The sequence below is a fragment of the Poecilia reticulata genome, chromosome 22 (genome assembly GCF_904066995.2).
Source record: "Poecilia reticulata chromosome 22, P_reticulata-male-v2, whole genome shotgun sequence".
Lineage (NCBI taxonomy): Eukaryota > Metazoa > Chordata > Actinopteri > Cyprinodontiformes > Poeciliidae > Poecilia > Poecilia reticulata.
The window spans coordinates 19,268,924-19,287,696 of record NC_088851.1 but is presented as its reverse complement, the minus strand read 5'-3'; the positions used below and the strand labels follow the sequence as shown (position 1 = coordinate 19,287,696).

Below are 18,773 nucleotides of genomic sequence, written 5' to 3'. Positions count from 1 at the left end.
ACCTCACTTCCGGTCTCAGACATCTTTGTACTTTTATGTGAAGTGAAATGATGTGCTTTAAAAACACAAATGGGATGCAGACGTTTAGAGACCAAGCCAGCTCCCCACAGAGTGATTTCAGTGAAATGTCAGAGATTGCACGAAACCTTGCAAACATGCTCATATCTTTGACCTTTTCTTATTTAGCCGCATTGCAAAGTGTGTTTCATTTGGACTTTGCGATATACCGACAGAAAATAGTGCAGAATTGTGAAGTTGAAGGAAAACGATAAATGATTTGTAAAAATCATGATATGTAAAACATTTTATAAATCATGTAAAACATGAAAGAGGACCATACATTAACATACATCCCCTTTTATTCTGAAACACCTAATTAAAGTCCAGTGCAACCAACAAGAAAAGGCCCATGGTAACTCTGGAGTAGCTACAGAGATCCTCGGCTTAAGTGATTGAATCTGTTGACAGGACAACTATTAATCGTGCAGCATACCATCCCCAGAGTGGTAAACTACCTGCATTTCTATGGCACTTTATCAAGTCAGCAGACTCCAAATCAGTTTACACTGCAATCAGTCATTCATTCACACACTTGTGGTGAACTGCATTGTATTCTGGGCAGAACGGGGTTCGCACTGGCAACCCACCGGTTGGTTACAGGACAAAACTTCAGCTTAATTGGTGCTTGTAATACCTGTCTCCAATGCATAATTCAGGTCCATGCAGACCAGGAGGAAGTTGAGATTGTGCTTTCTGTGAACAGCAGCTGAATTGTTCATAATTTAAGTGCAATTGTTTAATCTTATTGTTTATATGTAGTCACTGCAACCAGAGTCAGTGGTTTTTGTCACTGTGGAGAAAAAGTTACATGTATTCATTTGTTTGACGTGTGATGGCATTATGTGAATTCTCTTGTTGAATATTAATTAAATTTAATGGAGATTAAATGCAACTGTCTATTACTATTGTCATTTTAAAAACTGATGGGTAAAAAATTGATTATAGATTATTTTTTTGACCCTGTCAGTCAAAATGACAGACAACAAAAAAGGTCAGTGCAAACTAAGCAATTAGTTCTCAGGGCTTTCATTTGCTGGAAACACCAGTGGCTTTGTTGTTTATAATCAACTTCAATATCTGATTTATTTTACAGTCAGCAGTTGCTTCTAGACGGTCTTTAGTTGTTTAGCCAAATAAAACTATTGTGAAATGTTTCTAGTATTTTATCCTTTTTTATTGTTAATGATATAACATTTGTTAGTGTTCTTTTCTATACAGCTCTATAAAACAAGAACTTCAGAAACTGTACTTTTACAGGGTGTTTAAATTTAATTCAGTGCCTTGTAATGTATTGCAAGGGTGTAACATTTCAAAAGACCTTTTTGAGCGCCCATTCTCCTGACTAATCAGAAAAACTGCTGTAAAAGTGTCTGAATTCTTTGATGCGAGTCAGTGTACCACAAAAAATGGCCTGATGTCTCTGTTCCTTTGAGTTTAAAAAGAGGTTTCATTCTCTCTGATTGGTAACAGATGTGGTTCTATGAAGGAGAAGCCTTTAGGTAAGAACAGCTGAAATTCCACTGAGTAGATTTAGTTCCATCAGATTTAAACACCTCTGGAGCAAAACTGATAGCAACTATATTTGAAATATGATGACTCAGTACCCCTTAAAGAGTGCAATCCCTACTTGCATAATAATGATTCCCTTATCGTTTCATTCAGGTGTGTTGCACTAGATTCTTGAAAATAGGGACAAAATGGGTTTTAATTTTCCCTTTTTTTTGTTATTTCTCAACCTTATGTATGCAAATATGACAAATAATGTTTTGGAAATGTAAATATGCTAAGGTACAGGCTCCCAGTTGCAACATTTTTTTTTTTAATTTAATTTTTAATCGACCCGACCCAAAACTTTGTCATCACCACCTGACAAAAATAAATATAAAATAATTTTGAATGACCCTATTAGTGATATTTTACTCATTTTACAGACAAATGCTTCTCAAGAAACCAAATAAATATTATTTAAAACAAAAACAACAAAAAGTCCATCTGACGGAGTTGACGGTGCATGACGGAGTTGACACTGAAGGTGACACTGAAGGTGATGACAAACTAGTGAGTAAAAAGAAAAACGTCATACATGTGAAGTAATGCAATTTATGTAAAATACATTAAAATGAATTAATTGCACATTGAAGTGAGATTTGACAACAATTTCACTGAAAGAGTCAGAAAAACTCTGATGGAGTTGACATCTGACGGAGTTGACGAAATGCCAAACTACCTCAATTTATATGATGTTATTCTGAAGGAGACCATATTGTAGCTCATCAGGTCCATGAAATCTTTACAGTATACTAAAATTAAGCTTTTATTTCACAAAATTTCATCAAAGTTTTGTAAATTGTCAGTAATGGTGTTGACACATCATGGTTGTGACAAAAAAACTTAGGAATAAAAAGAAGAAAAAACTAAAGAACAACATAAGCTAACCAGAGCTAACTAGCCCTCTTAGCAAAGGAAGAGAAGGGAAGTGGTCATAGGGTCCTCAAAAGTTCTGGTGCCCCCCAATAATGCCTGATTTTTTTTTTACATTCTTTTCATTTCTGATGGTGTTGACAAAAACTAGGGACAAATTTCAATGGAGTTGGAAAATATATAAAAATTCAATTTAATTCAATTTATTGATACTTTTATAATTATTTATATGACTATTTATACTTAATTGTCATAATATATAATTTTAGCATTTCTTTAGTTGTTTTAAACTCTTAGAATGTATTGAGCTCTGCTCCTGGACAAGGAATTTTACAGGCATCATCCACCGACTACAATGTTTAAAAAAAATATATATTCAACAAATACCAGGAAAATATACATTGTTGTGCATGACCCAGGTTGGTTTAGTCAGATATTTGAAAAAATTATATTTTGTGTATATTTTATTCATATTATGTGCTTTATGCATAGGACCTGTTTTGTCCCTATTCTCAAGAATCACTGCTAAACGTTTCAGGACACCACATACAGGACAAATCATATCCATGTGTTAGAATGGTCTAGTCAAAGCATAGGCATAAATCCTATTAAGAATGTGTGGCAAAACTTGAAAACTGATATTCATCTCCATACGGTCTGACTGAGCAAACTGGTAGAGGCATATTTCTAAAAACGAAATGTGGTTATACAAAGAATTGAATTTGGGGTGCATGCTACAGATTGTAAAATGAATCAACGCAATAAAAGTGCAAATATTTCAGAGACCAGACATGAAACTGATTTGTAGGTGGATGGAAAAATAAATGCAGAAAAAAATAATTAACTAAATGAAAAGATACAAAATAAATGGATGTATAAACAGTATTGTGTAAAGAAGTCTGTCTATGGAGTTATTTTTCCACACTTTTCCACCATGTTTTCCAAGCTTGTATGTTTCTGCCTTTTATGGTGTGGCATAGAGCCTTCAGCTGTCTCTAATGATCTACATATAATGAAGTTTAGGACTTCAGACTACCAGTAGGCTCCAATCCTATATTTCTCAGGCTTCTTCCAGCTTCAATATAAGCATTCCTTGCATCATTGGACTGAACAAAACCATAAATACGGGTCATTTTTCGCATTTCAAGGATGTTTCTTCTCTGTGTCATGTTGTTGCAGGAAAGCTCTATAAACAAACACTGATTAATGGCTGGAAATACCCTCACAGTCTTGAGGCGTCTGATGTTTACACTGTCCAGGCAGGGCTTTGAGATAGTCTGGCATGATGTCATCTCAAACGGTCCATTTTCCCACATTCACTCCGAGTTAGATTGATGCTGCACATGTGCTCCCGTACTGCTCCGTTGTTCAACAGTAAGTTATATCAGCAAATTAGAAGACGGCAAGCACAGCAGGGAGTAAACTGACACTCCTGAGCAGTCTCTCTAAATTGGTGGTTAGTCCTAAAAAGTCTGAGCTCTGCAGATACGGTGTGATGAGAATATCAGATGGAAATCTGTTTTTGTCTTTCAAATGTTTTTTTTTTTTTTATTCATTTTATTGGTTGCTGTGCTGAACAAAATCTCTTCCTCCTGTTGTTAAGATTCCCGCTATCTGTAGAAGTTTTTTTAGAAGTTTCTGTGGTGTCCTCAACATTTGGTTCTCTGATGAAAGTGAGCTCGAGAAAAGCTCATGCTCTTACTGTGATAGGGCGGTATGGATGCAATGTATGCTAATAAAACAGCAGGTCTAAAGGACATGGCGGTCCAGTGTGCAAACAGCAGTCAAGTTAGAGGAAATAACTGCTGTAAACAAGGAACAAATTCTTCTTTTGTCCCCCAAGAGTTTTAGAATCACTGGCCTCATAGGGTTCACAGACGAGCCTTTGTTTCCAGAAGCTTGAAAAAGAAAAAAAAGAAAAAAAAAAACTTCACTGGCTCCTAGTCACACCAGTTGTTTTTGCGATATATGAGCTATTATGTGAACTGAGAAATGCATGGGCGGATAGCATGTTCACATGGGTTTAAGATCCCCTGTGTCTTTGTTTGGCCGCTCAGGACAAGGAATATTTTTTCACTTGAGCGACGCAAGATTATTATCCCACAGTTTGCATTGTTGGTCAAGATTAACTGAATTCTAATTTTAGTTTATCATAGTTGAAGTCTAAAAATATTGCAGCTATTGTGATTTTAGGTCTGCTGTGTTTTCTTTAACTATGGACCAACGGACAAATGTTATTGCATGCATGGGAGGAATTTCCAAGAACATTTTGTTGTTAAGACCCCCGAGGCTCCCATTTCTTTAACTGTACATGTATCCCGTTTTTTTTCCTCCTTCTCCCACTCTGTATTATATTCTTCCTTGCAGCTCCCAATAGATCCCTTTATGGCATTATTTTTGGCTGATGTTATATATATACAGCAGCAAACCAGACTCCACATAGACTCAATTTAAGCATGTCTAAAGGGCAGGCTGGTCACTTCATTGTTTTACCAGGAGGAAAATGAATTAAAAAACGTTGAAGCAGGCTTAATTCTAATGGCAGATAATCCAGTTACAAGCGTGTGGAGCTCGTCAAAAAGTTTTCTTTCCAGGTTGTGGCTTTGGGATGTAAATGGGACGTGAAGCCAGAGGAGCACTGAGGCTAAGAACAAAGATTTTTAGTTCGGCCTTTGCTTGCCACAGCCTTGTCCTCTGCTTTGACCATGATCTGCTCACTTTGATTTGGAGCTTCTGTGGGCCTTGCAGCTACTGGTTAGGATCTTAAAAGCTGGCTTGTCAAAGAAAATGAGAGTTTACAGATTCATCTAGAAAAGAAAGTAGAATTTTGTGAAAAAGTTCAATAATTTTTGTCAATCATCTCAGAAAGTGAAACATAAAGGGAAATATATATAGACATTATTTCATTTTGATGATTACAGCCTAGAGATGATAAAAATATCAAATTTAGGGTGTCAGAAAATGAAATTACATAAGATAACAAAAGATATTTTAAACCAAAATGCAAAGCTACTGCAAGTCTGTTTAGCCAATACTTGATTTTGCTTGACAATCCTTTCAAGACTGTGGTTATCCCTGTTGCAGGTACACATTTTTGCCTTCCACTCAACTTTACAGAAGTTGAGTGGAAGGCAACTTGCTTGGATAAAGCACTTGGTCTTTAGCAGTAACCCTTGGGCATACCTGGGCATACAACAATCAACAGTCAAGTCAACAGTTTTCCCCATAATTTTAAAATATTTCTCTTTTTCACAATGGCTGTGGCTTTTGGATTTATAGTAAGCCATAATCAGCATAACTTCAGGATATATAGGCTTGAAATATTTCATTCTATGTAATACATGAGCTTAAATCTCAGTTAAATTTTCTGAAATTGGTGACAAAAAATACAGACCTTTATTACCTGCTGTTACATCTCTTGTTTGTTGGAAAATTAGGAAAAGATGCAGCTACAATCTTACTCCAAGGCTACCGAAAGATACACTCAAACTCATTGATTGAACTCAGATTTAACTCATATGGCATCACTGGTTTGAATATTGCAAACAAGAGTGTGATTTCTTGGTTTCAAATGGTTTTTTCTCACTTCTGCTTATCTTTGCTCGCAGGCCACTGCAGACGCAGTCTGCCCCCAATGTGGTGATGGGCTTGAACTCCACGCAGAGCAGTCAGTCAACCAAAGGAAGCTACCAGCTGCAGTTTGCTATCCAGCAGCTGCAACAACAGAGATTAAAGACCCATCAGTTTTTAGACAGGGACCATCCCAGACACCAGGTACATATGCAGGAGAAAAACAGATGGACTTTAACGATTATTATATGCAAAATATTGCTTTGGCTAACATTACTGTTTTACAAAATTATCTTTTTACTATTAAACTCTTAAATATTTCACTAGTCACACATTCTGCTAATCCTTTTCCAAACTGTGTTTGGTGGCAACATCGTTTTCAACAGGAGTTCATTCTCAGAAAGCCAAGCATTATTCCTTAACCAAAGTTTATTCTGCTTGGCTGAGCTTCTATGTTGGGCTTTGATGGGAAGGCGAATAATGCTGTCGAGAAGAGTAAATACGGTGGTCTCACATGTATTTACACCCCTACACCTTATGTTATTATTTCATATTACAACCACAAACTGTAATTCATTTTTGGGGCGGTTTTGTTGTGATAGATTGCTACAAATTTGTGCAAAATAATGACCTGTAAAAACGTCTCTACATAAGATCTGAAAAGTGCGGTGTGCATTAGTTTTCAACTCGTGATATCCCTAAATTAAATTTCACACAACCAATTACTTTAAAACCTAACTACTAAATAGAGTCCACCCCTGTGTAATTTAACCTCAGTATCATTATCTGCTCTGTGAAGACTTCAGAGGTTTGTTCGGCTTGAGGCAAAGTTTCACCTTCCAGCAGAACAACAACCCAAAACATACAACCTATGATAGAGCGGTTTAGATCAAAGCATATTTATGTGGTACAATGACCAAGTCAAATTGTAGCAAATTGTAGACCGAAGGAGAAAATAGCTTGTCACAGAAGTGCTAGTCTGACAGAGCTTGACTTTGGACCTTTAATTACAGCTAAAGGTGGTTCTACTAAGTATCAACTTGGGAAAGCTGGCTAAAGCCTTTCAATTAAAAAGTCATGTTTGTTTTTTCTTTGTCTCAATTACGCACAAGTTTGTGTAAAGATGTTGTATAAATATCCTAATAATAAATTGAAGTTTGCTTTCGTAATTTGTCAAAATATAAAAAATTTAAATGGGATGAATGGTTTTGTAAGACGCTGTATGGAATCTCCAGTTTTACCAGCCCAGTTTATGTCAAAGCTCCATTTAGTTTTTTGGCCTTGCAGCATGGATATAATTTTGGCGTATGATTGTCACCAATTGTAATTTAGCAACAAGAAACACTTGAGGTTATATCTGACCAGCCATGAAAGCTGTAATTTAAAAGTGTCCACGTGGCTGTTTCAAAAAGCAGGAGGGTTGCAGGAGCGTGCTTATGCTAATTCATCTTACCTTTTTTTTCTTACTTTGTAGAGCCACCTTTTGCTTCAGTTTCAGATGTTATTTGCTTTTGAGGTATCAGATTAAAGAGGTTCATATATTGGATATCCACATCATACTTTTCAGCATTATATATTTGAACAAAATTAGAAACCACGTTAACTGCTTCCACTAAGTAGTGATGTGCTTCTTATTGTTGATCTGTCAATTAAAATCAGTAATAAAATCATCACAAAATAGTTAAAAGGGTATGAATCATTTTGATAGGCATTGTATGATTAAAACAAGCCAGCAGCCACAGAACATATTTGAAAGACCTTCAGAAAGCCTGGAGAAATATTAACCAAAATCTCTTTAAGAGATTCCAAGAATCTTTGGTAGTGATCGAATGTTGAGTCATCCAGAAGTTTGTAAGCTTCCTGCGTTCATTCTTTACTTCCATTAATGATTGATTTTGGTATTTTAATTCAAATGTACTTTGTTTCGATAGCCTCGTTTTTTGTTTTGTTTTTCTGAACAGACTTTAAATAATTGATTATTCTGGATCAACTAAAGATGCAGAAACAGGCTTTCTATTGATTGTGAATGCTCATGTGTATTCATGGGTGCTGGTTGGAGAGACAGAAAGAGACGGGGATCTGTTCCGGCACTCCAGTCCACGTTCCAGTTACTGGGTGCAGACTGTTCGGCTCCTCCACTGGCTTGGCCCTGGGCCACCTGGCAGCCAAAGAAAGGTGCCCTTCCTGGCCCCGCTCAAACTGAATTGTGGCCATAGGCCTTGCAACCTGGAAACCCAGCTTCTCATTTATCAACACAGGAATTACATCAGATATTTCATGTCACCTCATTGGCCCTTTGAACGGCTACTCTGAGAAACTGGAAAACCATTAGCATGTTAGATAGCCGTATAAAGCAGCAGAGAAAATAGCATGGGCATGAGATGTGGAAAGAATGTATGCAAGCATTCCCTACTGCTGCTTGGACCGAGTAAAATGTGCTTCTAAAGTATTATGTCAAAAAGACAACAGCATATTCCTCCTTCCCAAGCCTTTGAAGAGCTTTTCCATAAACAAATAAATGATGCGGGGAATTTGCTTTTCAGTGCAGCCAACTTCAAAAAATGTTAAGCTTGTTTTGATACTGGATGGTATTTCATTAATATCTGCACTTTTCCATGCCAAGCACTTTGATACTTCACCTTAATAAACAGAGGCCACAGTATTTTCCATGACTAACCCATTCTAAATGTGATTACACTTCCGCTGGCCACTTTTGGAGCGGCTTGATTTATTTTGTCCTTAAGAGTACACTACTCCCATGGATGCATGCTCCACCTCTCATCCAAGTTTTGTGGAGTTCCCTCTGGAGACCTCTTGCCTTATTGCGTACGAACAACTGGCCCCTCCTGCTCATTATTAATCCTTCTTCTATGATATTGGTGAAAGGACTCTTTTTAGGAACAACAGAAATTAATGACTGATTAAATTATCTCTACCTTCAACCTCTTCAACCTCTTTTTTGTTCAACCTATTTATTTTGTTCAACCTATTTCTTTTGTTCAACCTATCATTGGAAAATGAATAGTGTACGGCCCAACTGCAAACCTACTGAGATTTAGCTGTTCACCAAAAAAATGATACGCAAGGTGGCTGGAGAGTTTCAGAGATCCATATCTGTCAGGCAGAATAATATTTTAGATAATTACTCAACAAATTTGGCACTTATGGAATATTGGCACAAAGAAAGTCATTGTTGAAAGAAAGCCAAAGATGTTCTGTCTGCAGTTTGCCAAGAAGGGGCTCTGGTCAGATGAGTTGAAAAATAAACTCCTTGGCCTTTATGCAACATGCACAAATGTGAGGTGGATAGTTAGCAATATTTCCGATCTTGCCATGTATGCTGATGGCCCCTCCTGCTTTTGTGGGGGTTTCAAATAATTTGCACCAGGGCGGCAACTAACGATTATTTTAGTAATCGAGTATTCTATTGATTATTCTGACGATTAATGGAATAAAAAAGTGGCACATTCTGTAGATTTTTTTCTCTTAGCGGGTGCAGATAAGCTGGTCAAAGCCGACGGGAAGGTGCAGCACAGTGACTCTAAACATAAAGCTAAACAAGTAATGAACAGGTTTAGATCAAATCACACCAGTTTGTTAGTATGTTTGTTAAAATGTTGCTCTTGTGCCGTTTACTTTAATTGAGGTTCCTTGTTTCTCCTCGCAGACCCAGTTTCATGACCAGACAAGCAGTCCACACCCGCAGGTATCCACAAAATCCTCTGGCTGCCCACCGTCCAGCTTACATGTTCGGTCCAGCCACAGCCAGACCAGTGTTAGCCCGGCTTTTGCTCCAAAGCCACCCAGCAGCGCGCTGGAAGGACAGGGCAGAAAAACAGCAACAAAGCGCCTAATAAAGTAAGTCTTGCAGGTGAAATGCTGTATTTCTACTTAATGGCGAATGAAACAATGTTCCTGTGGACTTTCCAAAACATTAAGAGCAGTGGGGTGGCAGTTTTGGCCCCAGCTCGTGGAAGGAGACAGGGTTCATGGGATCCTGGAGTTCAAGCAGACACGGTTAATGCTAATGAGAGTCAGAATATGAGTGTAGTGTACTGCTCCCAGCCTTTTGGCCGTGGGCTGTATCTTTCTGTTCAGTAAACAACCTCATCACAGGCCTGATTTCTGCCTGAACTGTAAACAGAATCTGGTTCAGTGGAAGGGCCCAGGCTCTGGGCTCCATTTAAATCCTGTTTGGTTTGGAGATAAGGTGAAGAGTACAGAAGGAAAAATAAAAAAGAAAAGGGGTGAAACTGGGCTCAACTGCCAGCTATTTCCCCTGCTAATTTTATGACTCTGTTACTGAAACATCCATCCAAATTACACAACAGCAGCAAGCCTTTGTGATCAGGGCTGATTGTTTGTTTAAAGCATGCCGGCAGAGGGCTTTTCAGTTTTGTTTAATGTAGACGAGGAATGGCACGACAGGGGAGTTTAACTCCAAATGATCAACAACAAATCTATCTGGCAGTTCATTTTTTAAATTATTTTGACTTATTCACTCCAGCCAGGATTGAGTTAAACATTTACTCTGCTATCTGTTACATTCAGCACGTTGCCACATTGGACCAACTTTACCTGGCGTAGAAGGAGTTAGTGAGGCAGAGAATAGCTGATATAGAGTGGTGAGCTGTATTTGCTTGTGTGTGTGTGTGTGCATGTGTGTGTGTCTTCCTGGCAGTTGCTGTGTTTACCTTCTGCATGTGGAATTCCAGAGCCCCCCTCACACTCTCCTCTGTCCTGCATTTTTGTGGTCGACCAGTGTGACAGGGGAGAGTGTGGGAAAAACGGAAGCTTCAGGAGCAAAAAAATGCGCTGATGGAAACAATGAAAAGAGAGAATAAAGAGATGAGAAAATAAAGAATGACAGAGAAAAGTAAACTCTATCCAGAAGAAAGAAGATGATTGTTTCCAGAAAATGGAAGGATAATAAGTTGCTTCCCCATTTTTCCAGGGCTCTTTTTTGGAGCAACTCTATACCTTTGTTATTGAGGCACATCTGAAACGTATCCCAGTGCCGAGCTAATCCCCTCCAACTTATAATAGAATCACTGTGCTGTATGCATTGAGAGAGTTCAAGGTTGCCTGGGTCTCCAAACTCCGTTCTATATCAAATTGTAAAATTATTGTTTGATATACATATTCCATCCTTTGTTCCCCAGGATTTTTCCATGAGTAGTGCGCTTCTGATGTTTGTTAGTGCTCTTTGAAGGTCTAAGACATAAAATCTTTCCAAGTACTGCCCACTAAATGTCTGGAGTGGGCAGTACTTGGAAGGGCTGACTTCTTTACCCATTCATTTTCAGCTTCAGCTTAGTTACTTAACCTGAAAACATTTTTCACATTGCAACCACTAATTTAGATTCGATGTGATAGAACAACACATTATTGCATAATTGTCGAATGGAAAGAAAAGGGTACTTGGTTTACTCTAATATCCCTGAATAAAAACTAAACTAACATTATGCATCACCTTGTACACTTCATCTCTAGTTGATGCGCAGATGGATGGAGCTAAATGCAGGGCTATCTTGGAAGAAAATCGATTTAGAAGCTGCAGAGTTGAGGCTTCCTTCAGGTCAAAACTGTAAATATACAACCAGAGCTCCAGTGGAATCCCTTTATACACACACACACGCACACACACACAATCTTACGCAGCTATCCAACAGGGGACATTCCATTGACTTCCATTCATTTCTACAGCCTAAGCCTTACCCTAACCCTTTTCCTAACCCTAACCCTCACATACCTAATCCTAACCAAAAGTCAATTCACACCTTAGTCCTAACTGTGACCCCTCACCCTAAAACAGGGTCATTTAAAGAGGCGACCTACAAAATGTCCCCTCTTCAACGGTGAGTCCCCTGTTGGTGAGTGTAAAATGACACCCATGTCCCCTATTGGATAGCTACACACACACACACACACACACACGCACGCACACACGCGCACACACACACACACACACACACAAATCAAAGCATATTTATGTATCAAAATGACCCAGTTAAATTCTGGAACCTAAATCCCATCGAGAATTGGCTGCACGAAGATTGATGTTCACCTAATCTGACTGAGCCAGATCTATTTTAGTGTTTTTATGTGCAAAGGTGGTTGAAACAAAACCAAAAGACTTATGTCTGTACTTGCCACAAAAATTGGATCATCAAAATAATGTCAGGTGGATTGAACGCAGAGGCTTGCCACATTCTTCTGATATTTAAAAATAGATCAGCTAAAATAATGCATCCCTTTCTTGCAACTTGACAATTTTCCACACATTTTATCCCCTAAAATTCTAATAAAACACCTTGACGTCTGTGGTTGTAGTATGATCAATAGTGGGAAAGTTAAAAGGCTGTGAACACTTTTGCAGACTCTCAACCTTCAGGATTGCCGTTAAAGCTCTGCTGCCACAGAGCATGCTCAGTTGAAGCAAACGTGCAGCTTGTTGGTATCATACTTAGCAGGGCAGGGCCCTCTCTTTGCTCTATCATCATACCCCAGCTGCCAACTTGAGGGGCTGCAAAGGCTCAAAGTGGTATGACTTCAGTGAAGGCTTTGAAAGCAGCAATTTGTAATGCAAATAAATGAGCCTGTTTGGTATTTTGTTTGCAAGGTTTGGTTAGTCGCAGCTGTAACTACGGAAACCCGTGCTGTCGTGTGGCATTACTAATAGGGTGACAATTACACCAGCGCCATTAATGTCAGCCTCGCTGTTGCTCTCACTCCCTATTAATCAGCCACAACAGTAGTTATTTTCATAGAATACTCCATACAGACAGAAGCCGCCAAGCGTGTGTTTATGGTTAAACTTTATCCGCTGTTGGTCAGGGTGGAATCGCATTAGGCACACGCTACTGGAGCAAGCACAGGAACTCCAGATCTGAGTGAATTGTTAGACTTTCCCAAACGTTGCGCTTAAGGAGCCGTCTGCACACACTGCAGGTTTGGAGTCAGCTCTCACCTGCAGCGTTTCTGGCTGCTGTTTGACTTTTAAAGTGACAGAGTCAGAGACTGTTGACAAAGAAAGTGATGTGAAAGGACCCAAAGGTCAAGCTTCCCCCCCCACTCGCCCTCTCAATGTGAAAGGAGCTGCTTCCTGTTGAGGTATGCCACGCTTAAAGTGGGCCAGTTCTATTTGTGGTTGTGTAATGGTATGAAAGAACAACTGTGCAGCCCCTTACAAGGAGGCAGTGTGTACCCTCATTACCTTATTAATGCTTCTTTGGCATGCTGCTGTTATGGGGCGAGAGGTTAATGCCAGCTAAGCTTTATTTATTGTTCCCCCTAAAAATGCTCAACAGAATTAATGCATAAGGTTACAGACGTGTCTGTTCATGCTTTATGCTTCAGTAGCTCTTTTAATAGCGTGCTTCTGGAAAACACTGCACTCACTGTGCAATTATGTGAAAAGAGGTATTTAATTTCTTTTCTACAATCTTTAGACTTGTTTATGAAGCCCTGTGAGGTAAATACACCACTCTATTTGCTAATTACTCTGCATATTCTTTGTTTGTAACCTTTTCTTGCAGCTTGACTGAGTCAGTAATCACCGGCCTATGCTAGCCAGTGTGATAATCACATCACCCTGGACAAGGAGGAGGAATTTCTCTCCTTCTTGTCACAATAGCCCTCAAGAGGCACTCAGTAAACACTTAACCCCACCAGGCTCCACAGACTGCACACAAAGTGCAACTATTTGAATCTGAGTCCACTTTACTCATGTCACAGGGCTCGCACGGCGGCTAAAACAATCACACGCAGGGAGAAACTGTTTCTCTTCGTGTTTGGTTTTGATGTCTGGTTCCACAGAGGCCTTGGAGGTCTGCAGAAACAAACAGTCCTTGGGATATTTTTCCCCCAACATTACTTTCTTAAAAAATAATCATTTTCAGTCGTCGTTCATTCTTAAGCTGTTTCTGATTAACAGGCAGATGTCCTCAGAGAGTTCAGCCAGTGGTTCCATGTCAAGCAGCCAGCAGGTGGTCTACGAGGCCATTTGCGGTAAAACAGGTGGGTTTGATGTTGCAGCTCTACATGTATATACACTTCATGCTGTACCACAGTCCTCAGGCTGGAGGGAGTTATGCCTGTATGCCAGTGTTAGTGATTACAGGCATGCATAGTGGACATTCCCCATTGAGGACTGATAAACACCACTGGATATTTTTATCCACCTCCTTCTTTCTCAGTTGCTCACTGTTAAAATTTATAGCATTGTTGGAGTTTGAAATAACAGTCGAATTTCAGTTCCAACTAGTTATTACACTGAGGTTTTATTAGTACCTGTAGTAAAACCCTTTTCCAGGATACTATTGAAGAAAAGAAGAGAAAATGTTCAATGATTTGAAAATCAGGGCTGACTAAGTAGTAAGGAAAAGTTTGTAATTTTCATATTTTCCATCTTAAATTAAATACATTTGTGTTTTTTTTCGCTGTATCTTCAGATATTATTTCCATTATTTCATGTATTTTATGTAAACATCCATCCATCCAGTTTGATGGATGGATCCAACAAATCCATTTGTCTGCACATGTCATATTTAAATTTCAAAATGAATCGGATATTTTTGGTAAATACAAAGTAAACTTTTGTATTCATACTTTAAAATGGGCAAGACTGACATATCTGTTCATTTTAGTCTGAAAAAGTAAGAAATTTGGTCACAAAAATCAGAAAGTTTCAGTTTTTGTAAATTAATTATGTTGAACTGGAGACTTTAGTGCATCTAGCAGGCTCATCTCTATTGCCTAGTAAAGTGTGAACTGTGCGGAATATGTGAACCTATTGACATTGCTTTAAAGAAGCACCTGTGGCTGAAATCCTGTGAGCTGTGTTGCCTTGGCACACTTATGTGTCTCAGTGCTGACAATTTTCTCCATCAGTCACGTCTTTTGCTGCAGTGTTCCCATTGCATGACTAGTCAGAACATGGCTTGTTTTAAGCCAATTTGGTAACATGTAGTTGTTATTACAATGATCTTCATTGCAAATAACCACAGGTCATTAGACATCCATTTGTAACCTTCTATTGGAAAAGATAATCGAAAATCCAGTTTTATCAATAAAGTATATTTTGGTTTAGAAAATCTCTCCAGTTCATTTTCTGCCAATTCAAACACCAAGATTTCATTGATAAAAAGTTTTTTGGAGCTCGGTACTGCTTTTGACTTAGCTGAGCTGAGTTGATGGACTAGCTGAGTGAGTTTTTCTAGAACTATATTAATTGATCCTACCCATCTCAGATTATGGAGTATACAACATCTTTCTCTCTCTCTCTGTTTGCTGATGACACACAGCTTTATACTTGTGTGTCACCACGTCACCGCAGGCGCTTGCAGTCACTAAGTTTTTCCACAGTATTCATGTTGGAGGTTGTTACTCAACTAAGCTTAATGAGGCTAAACGCCAGAGACCTTCTACTAAAACTAGGTGTCATTATTCACTCAGAGCTAAATTTTAATATGCACCTAAGGTCTATTACCAAAGAAGCTCATTACTATCTTAAGCCATCTATCACAATGAAGACTCTCCTGTCAAAGTACAGAAATGCCTGACATGGAGAAACTGTCAAGTTCTTTAAATCAGAACTGAATTTTCTTAATTTTTATCTTTTTTTTACTTGTCTTGACCATTTATTTTCCCCCTTTGTTTCTTTATTTTCCTGCACTTTAAATAACCTAAACATTTATGCAAGTAACCATTCACTTTGGGTGATAAAATTTTCACCCAAAGTGAAAGGTAGCAAAAAAGTGCTACCTACTGGAGTCAAGATATTAACTACTCATAACCTCTTAACATAATCCCACAAAAAAAAAAAGAATTACCCCTTTAGAAAAGCTGAAATGTTTTGATGCATTATGAAACGTTACAGAATTACAGCTACTGGTCATAATTACTCAAATGGTTATGGGTAATAGTGGTAAACATGCCCTTGTTAATTTTTTGGAAAAATACTTTAACTTCAAGAGGATTTAGACGTGGATAAAACCAAATTCCCCGTAGAGTGATTTTCAGTTTGGTTTTACATGGTGTGTGCGTCACTGACTTAATGTCTGATTATAGCTGAAAGATAAGAGAGCATAGTAAAGACTTTTTATTTGCACTTAGAGACCCAGTAATGCCAAATGTTCACACCATTTCCAGTTACTGTGCAAACAGCAAGAGCTGCACTAAATAAATAATCCTTTTTAAAGGACATATTCTGCTCAGACTGTGTGGGTTTGTTCACACAACTCTGTGCTTCATTGCAGTGACGTTGATGTCAGGCAGTTTGGTCACATCTGTTTGTTTGATTATATGCTTTTCCCAATAATCTGCTGTACATAAGTACCAGCAGATCCTTTACATGTCATCCTGTCTGTGAAGACGGCCCTGAGATGGAAATATACAGTAACCTTGCCACGGTCGTACCCCACACAAACACCTTCAAAGAAAACGTCTTTCGAAATATTCCCCTTTGTCCTTCTTCTCTCTGACCATAAGCTCAGAATACCAGCTGAACCCAACTAACATCTTATAAACTCATCAATTACTGTAACTGGATCCTTTAGGAGCAGCTTCTAAATTTCTTAAATGCACTTTTTCCATCATTCAGGATGCACAGGGTGAGGAATGTTTCCCTGGTCTATCTTTAAAAATTATCTTAAGCCTTTATAGCTTACATATAGTGCTGGTAAAAAGGTTACAGTGGATATAAATCTCATATTATTTATCTTTTCATATTTCAGTATTAAGTGTCAAAATTATACATATATGCCTGAACATATACTTGAACCTCAGTGATATTTGGTAAAATGCCTGTCAGTGTGTTACAGACAAACCTCACACTTTTGTAGCTATCAAGTAATTCCCACTGGTTGTTTGACCAATGGTATTATCAGTACATTGCATTTATTTTGGTTAGTTTAGTAGAATTGTCTTTGCTTTTCAGCATATTTCTTGAATTTTAAATACTTGCAAGTCATACCAAGCCTTCCTGGAGGCTTGAACTGTGTTGAAGTTTTAAATATTACCCAACTGTTGGCCATACTATATGTAATGCACCAATTTGACGAAGCTACTTGGAAACTACAAGCACTGTAAACAAAGCAACCCAGAGGGGAGAAGGGACACGACATCTTTGCCATCAATAAAGTGTCTTGTATATTCTTCTTGCGCAATTATTAATTGGTCAATATTTGGAAGTGTGGCCAACACGGACTGAAAGGTTTTGTTCACTTCCTCTGCTGCCTTTACCAAACCACAACCCTATGCAGGCAGACTACAAATCTAAAACAATACAGACAGTTGTAAATTTTTCTCAACTCCTTTTGTTTGCTGATTGAAATTAAACCGGAAAAATCAAGCTCAATGGGAGAAATCTCAGATGGAGTACTGAAGGGAGATGAGAATCAAGTGGAAATGCATAGGAAGGCAGTGGCCAGGCTAGTTATATGTCTGCCTGTCTAATCCATTCTAAAACATTTCTGAATGTGCTTTTATGAACAAAAACTGTTAAAACAGCAATTTATGTTGAAATAACACAAACTGTTACTCTTTGATAAAAGCAGATTCATTGGGACGTTCAATAATAACTCAATGAAGCAATCAAGGCTCAAGTCAGCCATAGAGTGGAAGCTGCTTCTGTGTCACTGTGTATGGTGAAGTGAGTCTGATATCATCAAAAAAGAAGCACTTGCTCCAAAACTGTCACTAAAATTCACATCTCTCTACACATAAACAAACCAGACACCCATCCATCCATTTTCTAACACCCTTGTCCCTTAGTGGGGTCGGGAGGGTTGCTGGTGCCTGTCTCCAGCTAACGTTCCGGGCTAGAGGTGGGGTTCACCCTGGACAGGTCACCAGTCTGTCACAGGGCAACACAGAGACACACAGGACAAACAACTAGGCACACACACACTCACACCTAGGGACAATTTGGAGAGGCCAATTAACCTGACAGTCATGTTTTTGGACTGTAGGAGGAAACCGGAGTACCCGGAGAAAACCCACGCATGCACAGGGAGAACATGCAAACTCCATGCAGAAAGACCCGGGGCCGGGAATCGAACCCAGAACTTTCTTGCTGCAAGGCAACAGCTCTACCAACTGTGCCACTGTACAGCCCAAACCAGATACCTTGTGGGGAAAAGTTTTATGGTCCAATGAAATAAGTTTCTACCTTTCCAGCCATAATCTCAACATGAATGTTAGAAGGAGTCAAGGCGAGGCTTTCAAACCTAAGAAAACTGAATCCAGTCTGAAGCATGGTGATGGTAGCATCAGCCTCTGGGTCTGTTTTGGTGCCAGTAATATTGATGCATTCCACAAAATGGTTGGAAATTCTTCTGCTTCACCTCAAATCAACAGCTTGATGGTTTAACTTGGGACAGAGTTTGGTCTTCAACCTGGACAATGATCCAATCCCATCAGAACTGGTTTTTGGCATGAATCACACTGGATACCCTTAAGCTTCTAGACCTCGACTCCATTCGAGCTTGCGGACTTTTCCTAAAGGTTGGGTCTCTGCCAGCAAACCAAACAATCTGAATGAGCTCTACTAAATCTGTCAAAACGAGTGGTCAAATATCCAGCTTGAGTTATGCCAGAAGCTTGTTGATGACTACAAAAAGCATGTGGTTTTTCTGTAACTTTCAAGGGACATCCGTCTAAATATTCGCAGGGACGAATGTGTATGTTCACACTTGCTTGTAACCGAAGAAAAGAACGAT

General features: G+C 38.8%; 1 protein-coding gene across 10 annotated transcripts in view; it reads left to right on the top strand.

The window, feature by feature from the left end:
* The window catches only part of ttll5 (tubulin tyrosine ligase-like family, member 5), a 65,195-nt gene that overhangs the window by 40,873 nt on the left and 5,549 nt on the right, over positions 1-18,773 (top strand). For 6 of the 10 annotated variants that reach the window (XM_008400266.3, XM_008400264.3, XM_017302495.2 and 3 more), the window contains exons 29-31: positions 6,090-6,255; positions 9,719-9,909; positions 13,988-14,070. In XM_008400266.3, the coding sequence (XP_008398488.2) occupies positions 6,090-6,255; positions 9,719-9,909; positions 13,988-14,070 (440 nt within the window). Of the gene's footprint in view, positions 1-3,660; positions 3,849-6,089; positions 6,256-9,718; positions 9,910-13,987; positions 14,071-18,773 lie in introns of those variants that run through there. The other 4 variants (XM_017302496.2, XM_008400269.3, XM_008400268.3 and 1 more) reach the window with 2 other exon arrangements.